Source organism: Babylonia areolata, chromosome 26 (assembly GCF_041734735.1).
Source record: "Babylonia areolata isolate BAREFJ2019XMU chromosome 26, ASM4173473v1, whole genome shotgun sequence".
NCBI classification, from domain to species: domain Eukaryota; kingdom Metazoa; phylum Mollusca; class Gastropoda; order Neogastropoda; family Buccinidae; genus Babylonia; species Babylonia areolata.
In genome coordinates this window covers 33,635,761-33,648,260 of record NC_134901.1, presented here as the reverse complement: position 1 = coordinate 33,648,260, position 12,500 = coordinate 33,635,761, and the positions used below count along the sequence as shown (strand labels likewise).

Here is a 12,500-nt window from a genome sequence, read left to right as displayed (position 1 = left end):
TTCGTGTTTCATCACAGCACTCTGTCTTTTTCTTTTTTTTAAGTCCCCTTTCTTACTGCTTTTCTTTCTTCCTTTCGTTCCCCTTTCTGTTTTTCTTTCTTTCTTCTTTTTCTTTCTTCCTTTCTCCCCTTTCTTTTTTTCACACTTACATTTTTACTTTTTTTCCCCCTTTCTTTCCCTCCCCACATTTTCTTTACTTTCTTTCTTTTTTTCCTGTTGAAATTCTTAACCTTTCTTTTCTACTGCAGAACGGCTATAATTAGAAGCTAGCTCCACTCGTAATTTCGTTTCTTTGAAGTTTTTACTTTGCCGTCTTCGTGTTCTTTTCTTTCTCCTCTTCCGTTCTCAGTTCTCCCCCTGTTTTTTCTCCTTTTTTTCTTAGCGGCTGGGCATTCTTTATAAGACAGCATTAAACCCCTATCGCCCGGTTAGGCCGCACAGATAAAACTTCAATGCAAATCCCGAACTGCCCTCTATTTCCGTTTCCTTTCTATTGCCACGGCCGATAACTCTCCTCGACCCTGAGTCGTGTACCCTGGAGATGTGAAAGCTGAATAATTTGGGAATAAACACTGAGGTGCGTTCCCGTTGGCTACTCTCTCTCTCACTCTCTCTCTCTCTCTCTTCTGCCCGTCTATTAATTTGTCTCTATCTCCGTCTGTCTGCCTGTCTCTGTTTCTGCGCGCGCGCGCGCGCGCGCGCGCGTGTGTGTGTGTGTGTGTGAGCGCGTGCGTACGTGCGCGTAAGCAGGTGAGTGGGAGAGACAGAGGTAGACTAAGCGTTGTCCACTTCTTTTTGGACCAGAGCAGACAGTGTGGCAGAGAGACAGACAGACAGACAGACAGCTTGTTCCCCAGTCAGGGAGTGATGCCACAGTGTGGATAACCCGCCTCCCTTGTACTGTGGTCTGGCTGACACACTGTGTCATGTGAATGATGACTGGAGGATCGGAGAAGGAGAAGGCGGACGAAGATGAGCGGAAGGAGGAGGAAGAGAAGGGTGGAGGGTGAAGAGGAGCAGGAGAAGAAAGGGGGTGGGAGAAGGAGGAGGAAGAGGACCACAGAAGGAGAAAAGAAGAAGGATGAGAAGGAGTATAGCAAGGACATGAAGAATAAGAAGCAGAAGAAGAAAGAAAAGGAGGAGGAAGAAGAAGAAGAAAGAAAAGGAGGAGGAAGCAGAAGAAAGAAAAGGAGGAGGAAGAAGAAGAAAGAAAAGGAGGAGGAAGAAGAAGAAAGAAAAGGAGGAGGAGGAAGAAGAAGAAAGAAAAGGAGGAGGATGAAGAAGAAGAAAGAAGAGAAGGGGGAGGAAGAGGAGGAGGTGACCATGGCCAAGACGACCGGGAACAAGAACAAGAACACGACATCACCATTGTGGACTGATGGCCCAGAGTAACGCGTCCGCCTAAGATGCGAGAGAACCTGAGCGCCCTGGTTCGAATCACACCGGCAGTGGCCAGTACTTTCTCCCCCTTCACTAGACCTTGAGTGGTGGTCTGGACGCTAGTCATTCGGATGAGACGATAAATCGGGGTCCCGTGTGCAGCATGCATTTATCACACGTAACAGAATCCACGGCAACAAAAGAGTTGTTCCTGGCAAAATTCTGTAGAAAAACCCACTTCGAAAGAACAATAAATAAAATTACAGGCAGGAAAAAAAACGGGGGGTGGGTAGGGGTGTGTGGCGCTGTAGTGTAGCGGCGCGTTCTCCCTGGGCAGAGCAGCCCGAATTTCACACAGAGAAATCTGTTGTGAGGAAAAGAGTCATACAAATACATCATTTCTTTGCACGAGATCCACGCGGTGAGCAGGTCGTGGTGGAGTTGACCCTTTCACACAGCTGTTGGCCGAACGGCCATGGGAGCTGCTGACACTGTGCGGAACCTGAACACAGCTTCAGCCACCAGGCCTCTCTGTGCACGTGAACAAACACCAATGCCAGCTTCTCTGCCAGAGCTGTGATGCAACCAGCTACAGTCCGCTCAGGATTCCTTTAACCATGTTTGAGGAGCGAGCAAATCTTGGGAGTAATTGGTTTATCGAGTCAGTAGTTTGCTGCCATCACCACCACCACCACCACCCTCCCCCCCTCTCTCTCTGTGAAAATCTGAGCTGCCAAGTGGCATTTTGGGGGGCCAGCCTTTTTATGTAGTTTGGCTTGCAACAAATAACTGTGTCCTTTTTTCATTTGATTTCCAAATGGCTTGGCGAGAAATGTGGCTGGTTCGTCCGCACCATAGACAGGCAGCGGCTGCTTGCTGTATGATATGTAACTGAAACAGTTTCCTTTATCTTTTTTTCGTTCACAGGCTTATTTTTTCTTCCTTTTTATGAAGTGTTTACAGCCCCGATAGAGCTAAAGGTCAAGTTAATATCATTGTTATCATTATCAATGCTGATCATACTTCAGCACAAGTGCAGCGAAAAATCAATGCGTGCACACGTAATACTTTTTCTTTCCAATCCAATTTGAGTACAGTACACGTAATACCTGGAAAAATAACACTTGAAACAAAAAATCCTGTCGTGTTTGAGTTCACTTCAAGTAGTCAGGAAGTGTTGATGACTGTTAGTGTTACTGACTGGTCACTGCGCCATGTCTGCCGTGTTTCACACACTGCCAACAGCATCTCCAGCCACCATTCCCCTCCCACTGCCCCCATCCTCGTCGGGCTGAGCACGGTACAGGCCATGTCCGATGAACATCACACGGTATAGGCCATGTCCGATGAACATCACACGGTACAGGCCATGTCCGATGAACATCACACGGTACAGGCCATGTCCGATGAACATAACACGGCACAGACCATGTCCGATGAACATCACACGGTACAGGCCATGTCCCGTGAACATAACACGGTACAGGCCATGTCCGATGAACATAACACGGTACAGACCATGTCCGATGAACATCACACGGTACAGGGCATGTCCGATGAACATATCACGGTACAGGCCATCTCCGATGAACATAACACGGTACAGGCCATGTCCGGTGAACATAACACGGTAATGCCATGTCCGATGAACACCACACGGTACAGGCCATGTCCGATGAACATCACATAGTACAGGCCATGTCCGATGAACAACACACGGTACAGGCCATGTCCGATGAACATCACACGGTACAAACCATGTTCGATGTACAAACATCAGTCAGTACTTTTTCCTTATTCTTCTGTGATAGTTTATTCTACTTACTATCACTATCAATATAACCCTGCATGTTTGTCATATTGCAAAATTTGGAAAAAAAAACAAAACAAAAATCTTGAATAACATCATTAAGTGTTCTGTTTTGAGAAGGTTCTCTCTACCTCTCTCTCTCAAAATAAGATTATTTATTTGAGTCTCCCAGTGTGTGTGTGTGTGTGTGTGTGTGTGTGTGTGTGTGTGTGTGTGTGTGTGTGGGTGGGTGCGTGCGTGCCCAAAACTTGGATGGCGCAAGCTCGGGAAAACAAAAACAAACAAACAAAGAAACAAACAAACAAACAAAAAACAACAACAAAAACAAAACAACAACCGCGAATGAAGGAAAACAGAAACTAGAGAAGAAGACAAAGAAAACAACAGTACGAAGGCCTCTGGGAGTAAGACAAAAATGGATAAACATCAAACTGGATGAAGAAGAAAAAAGGGGGACGTGGGGTGGATGGGCAAATCTGGCTGAAAGACAAAAGGCGAGGGAATGATGTGGTACAGAAGGCAGAAGGCAGTGAGGGGGTGAAGGGGTGTGTGTGTGTGGGTGGGGAGGGTATTGAAGGGGGCGGAGAGGAGGAGGAGGATTGTGGGGGGAGGTATCCTCTACCATCATCACATCCCTCCCCTAAAAAAAATATAAATAAATAAATAAATAAAAAGCTAGAAGGATAAAGCGCCGAGCGTGCCTCCTGGTAACAAACAAATTACGTGGTTGTCCCTATCCCGGCAGACACAGAGACAAGTTAAAGGCAAGACAAGACGAGACGAAACGAAACGAAACGAGACGAGACAAGACGAGACGAGACGAGACGAGACGAGACAAGACGAGACGAGACAAGACGAGACGACACGGAACGAGACGAAACGAGACAAGTCAAAGACGAGACGAGACGAGACGAGACAAGTCAAAGACAAGACGAGACGAGACGAGACAAGTCAAAGACAAGACGAGACGAGACTAGACGAGACGAGACAAGACGAGACGAGACGACACGGAACGAGACGAGACGAGACAAGCCAAAGACGAGACGAAACGAGACAAGTCAAAGACAAGACGAGACGAGACTAGACGAGACAAGACGAAACGAGACGAGACAAGTCAAAGACAAGACGAGACGAGACGAGACAAGACAAGACGAGACGAGACGAAACGAAACAAGTCAAAGACAAGACGAGACGAGACAAGATGAAACGAGACGAGACAAGTCTTTATTATGGAGGGTAACAGATAAGCAAGTTACATGCCATTTTTACATCCAAACCTCTAAGGAAAGCAAACATTCAGCCGAGAGAGACATGCAGAGAGAAGGAGAAAGAAAAAGACAGACAGACAGAAAGAAGGAGAAAGAAAGAGACAGAGAGAGACAGACAGACAGAGAGGGACAGAGACATAGAGAGAGGGAGAGATTTAAGAAGAAGAAAAAAATGGACGTAACATCCAGCCGTTTATAAACACTCCATCATAAGCCTTTCATTATCCGTTTTTGCTTTCGTTTTGTTTGTTTGTTTGTTTGTTTTGTGTGTGTGTGTGTCCTTTGATTGTTGTTATTTTTACAAATCCAGTTGGTGTGCTTGGAAAACAACAGGGTTGTGAGGGAGGCGGGGAGGGGTGGTAAAGGGTACAGGAAAAGGGGTGGGGTGCGGAAGTGGGTGGGTGGGGAGGGGGAGGGTCTTCTACGTTGTTGACAGGCAAGCTCCCGAGGGGCCGGGGAGGGAGTGGGGGGCAAGGGGTGGTTGGGTGGGGTAGATGTCACCCAATGACGGGCTAGCAGAGAGACATGAAAACATCGGGACACAGGAACGTGGGGTCCGTCAGAGTGTGTCTTCCCACAGCTTGTGTTGTCTGGTTTCCTTTTGTTTCTGGAAGTAACAGCCAGCCGAGGGGGGGAGGGCAGTCGGGGTATGGGGTGGAGGACGGATTTGTAGAAACGGGGTGGGGTGGGATGTGTGTGTGTGTGTGGTGGCTTGGGGGTGCGGGGGGTGCATCGTCCTATGGGGTTGGCCTGCACTGATCTCGGAAACGACCGTTGCTTAGTTTGTGCTTTATTAATTTTGTGTGTGTGTTTTTGTTCTCTTTTGATTATTTCATTTACTTAGTCTTTTTTTTCTTTCTTTCTTTTCTTGTCATTTTTTCCCTCTCTTGAGTGGTTTTTCTATCGTTTTTGTAACACTCCATATTTATTCCTCTTGATGGGTGTGTGTGTGTGTGTGTGTGTGTGTGTGTGTGTGTTTGAGAGAAAACAGAGACAGAGAAAAAGAGAGAGAACATTACTTACATAAATACATATAAGTCAACACCACACAACAATCAACCCCCCTCCCACTCACCCCAAACTGACCGGGATAAAACCACTTCTATACAGTGGAGTGGAGTGATGGCCTAGAGGTAACGCGTCCGCCTAGAAAGCGAGAAAATCTGAGCGCGCTGGTTCGAATCACGGCTCAGCCGGCGATATTTTCTCCCCTTCCACTAGACCTTGAGTGGTGGTCTAGACGCTAGTCATGCGGATGAGACGAAAAACCGAGGTCCAGTGTGCAGCATGCACTTTGCGCACATAAAAGAACCCACGGCAAAAAAGGGTTGTTCTTGGCAAAATTCTGTAGAAAAATCCACTTCGATAGGAAAAACAAATAAAACTGTACGCAGGAAAAAATGAAGAAAAACAAACCAAAAAAACCAAAACAATAACACAGGGTGGCGCTGTAGTGCAGCGACGCGCTCTCTGGGGAGAGCAGCCCGAATTTCACACACAGAAATCTGTTGTGATAAAAAGAAATACAAATACAAATACAAGCCCGTGGGGTGAAACCTTGGCGGCTCCCAGGACCATGCCCATGGCCCCTTCACTAAGTGCATGTGTACTCAGCAGCAGAGCTGAGCTCCACGTCCTACTGGCTGACGTCATTCCGTGAAGGATGCTCTGTTGGAGGGGGTGATAGCCATGATGTCCGTCCGGCTGGGAGGTCTGTCCGACGTTCCATTCTTTACAAACGGTTTTCAATATGGATGAATACAGTATTTTTGATTTGACTGAGTCCTAGATTTGTATGTGTATAAAGAAACAGAAGACGACCCGAATCCCTCGGCGCTGAGACGTCACTGACAACTCTACTTACTCCCCCTGTCAGAGATACTTCCCGCCAACAAGCGGGGCGCTGAAAGCTGCAGTCTTCCAGTCTGGCATCGTGTGGCTCTCTCTGGCAGCCCGCCTGTCGTCGCCTTCGTTTGGCTCCGCAGATGAGAGCTGGATACAGCCAGGAGAGGGGTTATCAACAGCCAGGAGAGGGGTTATCAACAGCCAGGAGAGGGGTTATCAACAGCCAACAGCCAGGAGAGGGGTTATCAACAGCCAGGAGAGGGGTTATCAACAGCCAGGAGAGGGGTTATCAACAGCCAGGAGAGGGGTTATCGCGGGCGTCTGCAGTACTCTGTTACTTCTGAGGCGTTGTTGTTGTTGTTGCTTTTTTATCCTTCATCGGTCAGTGAGGAAAACGTTGGTGCAGCAAATGGGTGAACGGGTGAACCACTGATCAGAACGGTGGGCAGCAAATGGGTGAACGGGTGAACCACTGATCAGAACGGTGGGCAGCAAATGGGTGAACGGGTGAACCACTGATCAGAACGGTGGGCAGCAAATGGGTGAACGGGTGAACCACTGATCAGAACGGTGGGCAGCAACGTTTGGCAGAAAAGTGGAGAATGAACATATTATGATGAGCTCAAGGAAAAAAAAAGAAGAAAAAAAAAAGCTGGTGCGGGAAGGGGGAGAGAGGAGAAAAGCAGAGACAGATATAGAGACAAAGACATACAGACAATGAGAGGCACGGAAACAGAGGGAAACTCCACTACACTTCCTGTTGGGACATGCAGCGACAAACTGATTCTATTTAAAGAAAAGAGAAACATTTTCAACACGCAACACATTTCCGAAAACAAGCTGGTTGCAGCAGTCCCTTTATAATACCTGCATAGAGCAAGATTTAGTCCTGGGCACTGGATTTTTGGGGGGCAGAAAGATTAAACGACTTTCATGTAAGCTGAAAGTTGATCTGGCCGGTCTGTGTTTGTTAAGGCATGATTAGTTCGGGACGCCCTTCTAAAGGGCACAACTCCGATCAAACTTATAACTTGACTTGTGATCCAGTGATCACCAGTGATCACATGTCAAGGCCCCGTTCCGGCATGGTGTGTTCTTGGGGAAGGCACTTCATTCGGATGTTCCTTACTCCATCCTGGTGTGACTGGGTACCTCACTTCAGTCTCTGAAGGTTCAAACGGCGGAAAGAGGAGGATTCAACCTTGCCTTCCTTCGCCGAGCCCCAGACACAATGAACATTAATCCACTGCCGCTATGGTCGTACAAAAAACAACAACAACTACACTGCTTCAACCTACAAAGAATTTTTCGACATCTTGTTTTTCGGAATAAAAACAAACCGAAATAGGCATTTCTTCTCGTCCAAGGAGGTTTTCTTCAAGTACGGCCTCACGACAAACACCTGTGCAGACAGACGGGGAAAGGCCGGACGGTAGTGAAGTGAAGGACGTGACAGACAGCCTGTCCAGACCACCCCCCGCCCCCCACCACCACCCCCGTCTGTGTGTGTGTGTGTGTGTGTGTGTGTGTGTGTGTGTGTGTGTGTGTGTGTGTGTGCGTGCGTGCGTGTGTGTGCGCGTGCGTGTGTGCGTGTGTGCGTGTGTGTGTGTGTGTGTGTTTATGACTCTATTGTGTCTGAGAGAGAGGGAGAGAGGTAGGTGACAGAGAGAAAGAGGGATGCAGACAGACAGACAAAGAGCGTGTGTTCGTGTGCGTTCACTAGTTCTTTCCGAACTGACAAATTCTCCCAGGAGAGTTGCGTCAGCTGATGAAAATTGTTCCACTTGATTTCACACAACGACACCATCAACCATCATCACTTCTCGTAAACTGTCTCCTTCCACACACACTGCACTGCAGCACTCAGCTTATGTATAAATCACCTTCACCCTCGTTACGAATTCGATCAAATTACAGGACGTCTACAATAGATCTGTGTTAACCACGGACATTCAGGTCCCGGTTCAGATCGATCAAGTAAATCATTAATTTTAATGAATACATCTGCGTGCTTGCCTTTACCACGGTGAAAGCGAAGTACAGTACTTTCCATGCGCCCTCCCCTTTTTGAACAACTCAGTTAGGGTGGGCGTTTACTGGGCACTCTACCCTTCGCTGGTAGTCCATTCCCTTGCTTAGTTTGACCATCATTTATATATATATATCTATATCTATCTATCTATCTATACACACACACACACACACACACACACACACACACACACACACACACACACACACACACACACACACATAAATATATATCTGAACAATATCTCGTTCAAGTAGTGATGCCCACTGGAAATGGTTCAAATGTGTAATGAATGTGTTTCTTTTTCTGAAATCCCCTAACCATGTGCAAAACCGTCACAATCAGCAAACAGAATTAACATCAGTTCATGACCCTTTTTTTTCGGATTGAAGGGTGGGACTTCATGCTTTTTATAACGTTTTCTGCCCTGTAATAATTATGCAGTTTCCAACCTGCAGTGGGAAGACAGGGGAAGGAGGGGGTAGCGGTTTACAGGGCAGTTCACAGGACTGATGGCCCAGCCTACTTACAACATGGCAGACTCGCGGCACTGACACGATTCCACTCTCTCCCCACACACACTTCAGAAGACCTCGCCCCCCTCCGTACCCCCTACACCCCCCCTCTTCACTGTAGACCAGTCACCCTTGTTGGACCCGTTAGGTGGTTGAAAAAAATCCGGAGCCTTTGTCGGCTTAGGCATGCATTGTTTTTGGCTCATAAGCGTGTTTACACACAACGTGAGTCTATGTAAATAATAATAATAAAATTGTGTGTGTGTGTGTGTGTGTGTGTGTGTGTGTGTGTGTGTGTGTGCGTGCGCGCGCGCGCGTTCGTGCGTGCGTGTTTATGGTAAGCTTCAAGAAATTCATTTTCTCCAGAGGCGCTTTGTCGGTCAACAGCAAATTTGGCTAAAAATGTAAAGAAAAAGAAATCAGTTCTCTTCAGCCTGTCAGTCCTCAGACCAGCGTCATGACAGGGGAAACATCACTGTGCCAGTCCATCTTTCGCATCACTGATCATCGGTCTTTGCCCAAAGACCATCAAAGTGTGAAATAGTAACTGTCATACGTGTGTGTGGAGGGGACGAGGTGGGGGGGAGGGGTCCCAGCTTAGTCCTGTACATTACATCATTCAGTCATGGATAAAAAGAATGGTCATGCAGCCGACAGTCACACAGCTGGGACAGACAGCACTCATACAGATGGGAAGACAGCACTCATACAGATGGGACAGACAGCACTCATACAGATGGGACAGACCACACCACACAGATGGGACAGACAGCACTCATACAGATGGGACAGACAGCACTCATACAGATGGGACAGACAGCACTCATACAGATGGGACGGACAGCACTCAATCAGATGGGAAGACAACACTCACACAGATGGGACAGACAGCACTCATACAGATGGGACAGACAGCACTCATGAAGATGGGACAGACAGCACTCATACAGATGGGACAGACAGCACTCATACAGATGGGACAGACAGCACTCATGATGATGGGACAGACAGCACTCATACAGATGGGACAGACAGCACTCATGAAGATGGGACAGACAGCACTCATACAGATAGGACAGACAGCACTCATACAGATGGGACAGACAGCACTCATGAAGATGGGACAGACAGCACTCATACAGATAGGACAGACAGCACTCATACAGATGGGACAGACAGCACTCATATAGGTGGGACAGACAGCACTCATGATGATGGGACAGACCACACCACACAGATGGGACAGACAGCATTCATGAAGATGGGACAGACAGCACTCATACAGATAGGACAGACAGCACTCATACAGATGGGACAGACAGCACTCATATAGGTGGGACAGACAGCACTCATGATGATGGGACAGACCACACCACACAGCTGGGACAGACAGCATTCATACGATGGGACAGACAGCATTCATACGATGGGACAGATAGCACTCATGATGATGGGACAGACAGCATTCATACAGATGGGACAGACAGCACTCATGATGATGGGACAGACAGCACTCATACAGATAGGACAGACAGCACTCATACAGATGGGACAGACAGCATTCATACGATGGGACAGACAGCATTCATACAGATGGGACAGACAGCATTCATACGATGGGACAGACAGCACTCATGATGATGGGACAGACCACACCACACAGATGGGACAGACAACACTCATACAGATGGGACAGACCACACCACACAGATGGGACAGACCACACCACACAGATGGGACAGACCACACCACACAGATGGGACAGACAACACTCATACAGATGGGACAGACCACACCACACAGATGGGACAGACAGCACTCATACAGATGGGACAGACCGCACCACACAGCTGGGACAGACAGCACTCATACAGATGGGACAGACCACACCACACAGCTGGGACAGACAGCACTCATACAGATGGGACAGACCACACCACACAGATGGGACAGACAGCACTCATACAGATGGGACAGACCACACCACACAGCTGGGACAGACAGCACTCATACAGATGGGACAGACCACACCACACAGCTGGGACAGACAGCACTCATACAGATGGGACAGACCACACCACACAGATGGGACAGACCACACCACACAGATGGGACAGACAACACTCATACAGATGGGACAGACCACACCACACAGATGGGACAGACAGCACTCATACAGATGGGACAGACCACACCACACAGATGGGACAGACAGCACTCATACAGATGGGACAGACCACACCACACAGCTGGGACAGACAGCACTCATACAGATGGGACAGACCACACCACACAGCTGGGACAGACAGCACTCATACAGATGGGACAGACCACACCACACAGATGGGACAGACAACACTCATACAGATGGGACAGACCACACCACACAGATGGGACAGACAACACTCATACAGATGGGACAGACCACACCACACAGATGGGACAGACAACACTCATACAGATGGGACAGACCACACCACACAGCTGGGACAGACAGCACCACACAGCTGGGACAGACAGCACGCAGACAGCACCCAGACGGTACAGAGATAGACAGCACAAAGACAGGCAGCACTCACTTGAAGACGACGGTGAGGTACTGTCCAGTGGAGTACAGCGTGGCGGGCAGCAAGTTCCCACAGATGGCCCCGGTACTCCCTGCTTCCTCCTGCCACACAGCACAGCCCACACTTCACCACACCGTCACCGTCATTAGATGACCATCATCATCACGTTCATCATCATCATCCCTGTCACCATTATCATCATCATCACCATCATCATCATCATTATCACCATTCCCTTAACTTCTATAATCACCAAAGGGACCTGTGAACAGAAAAGGCTGACAGCTGTGGCCTGGTCATGTCTGTCCAGTCCTTGACGATGGATCAGTTCAAATCTCTTGAAGCATCTTTTGAATTAGTATGAACCCCCCCCCCCCCCCCCACACACACACACAAAACCAATAACAGTAATAATGATAAAATCCAGAACCAAACCGGAAATAGCTTTCTACGTAATGCAACACACTGCTGCTCCCATTCTTCTTCTCTTCTTCCTTCGTGGGCTGCAACTCCCACCTTCACTCGTATCAACACGAGTGGGCTTTTACGTGTATGACCGTTTTTACCCCGCCATGTAGGCAGCCATACTCCGTTTTCGGGGGTGTGCATGCTGGGTATATTCTTGTTTACATAACCCACCGAACGCTGACATGGATTACGGGATCTTTAACGTGCGTATTTGAACTGCTTGCGTATACACACGAAGGGGGTTGAGGCATTAGCAGGTCTGCACATAATTATGTTGACCTGGGAGATAGGAAAAATCTCCACCCTTTACCCACCAGGCGCCGTTACCATGATTCGAACCTGGGACCATCAGATTGAAAGTCCAACACTTTAACTACTGGACTATTGCGCCCATCACTGGTTCTGTTCAAATCAGATCATTTCACAGATGGAGGGGGAACGTACAAACAAGAATGTAGGTCAACAATCAACCAGGTAAAGCAATGACCTCCCATAGGTCAACAATCACCAGGTAAAGCAATGACCTCCCATAGGTCAACAATCAACCAGGTAAAGCAATGACCTCCCATAGGTCAACAATCATCCAGGTAAAGCAATGACCTCCCATAGGTCAAC

The 12,500-nt window shown here is 48.1% G+C and overlaps 1 protein-coding gene across 2 annotated transcripts in view; it reads right to left on the bottom strand.

The window, feature by feature from the left end:
* The window catches only part of LOC143300650 (uncharacterized), a 238,561-nt gene that overhangs the window by 132,802 nt on the left and 93,259 nt on the right, over positions 1 to 12,500 (bottom strand). For both annotated transcript variants that reach the window (XM_076614474.1, XM_076614476.1), the window contains exon 3: positions 11,430 to 11,518. In XM_076614474.1, coding sequence (XP_076470589.1) covers positions 11,430 to 11,518 — 89 coding nt within the window. The remainder of the gene's footprint in view (positions 1 to 11,429; positions 11,519 to 12,500) is intronic.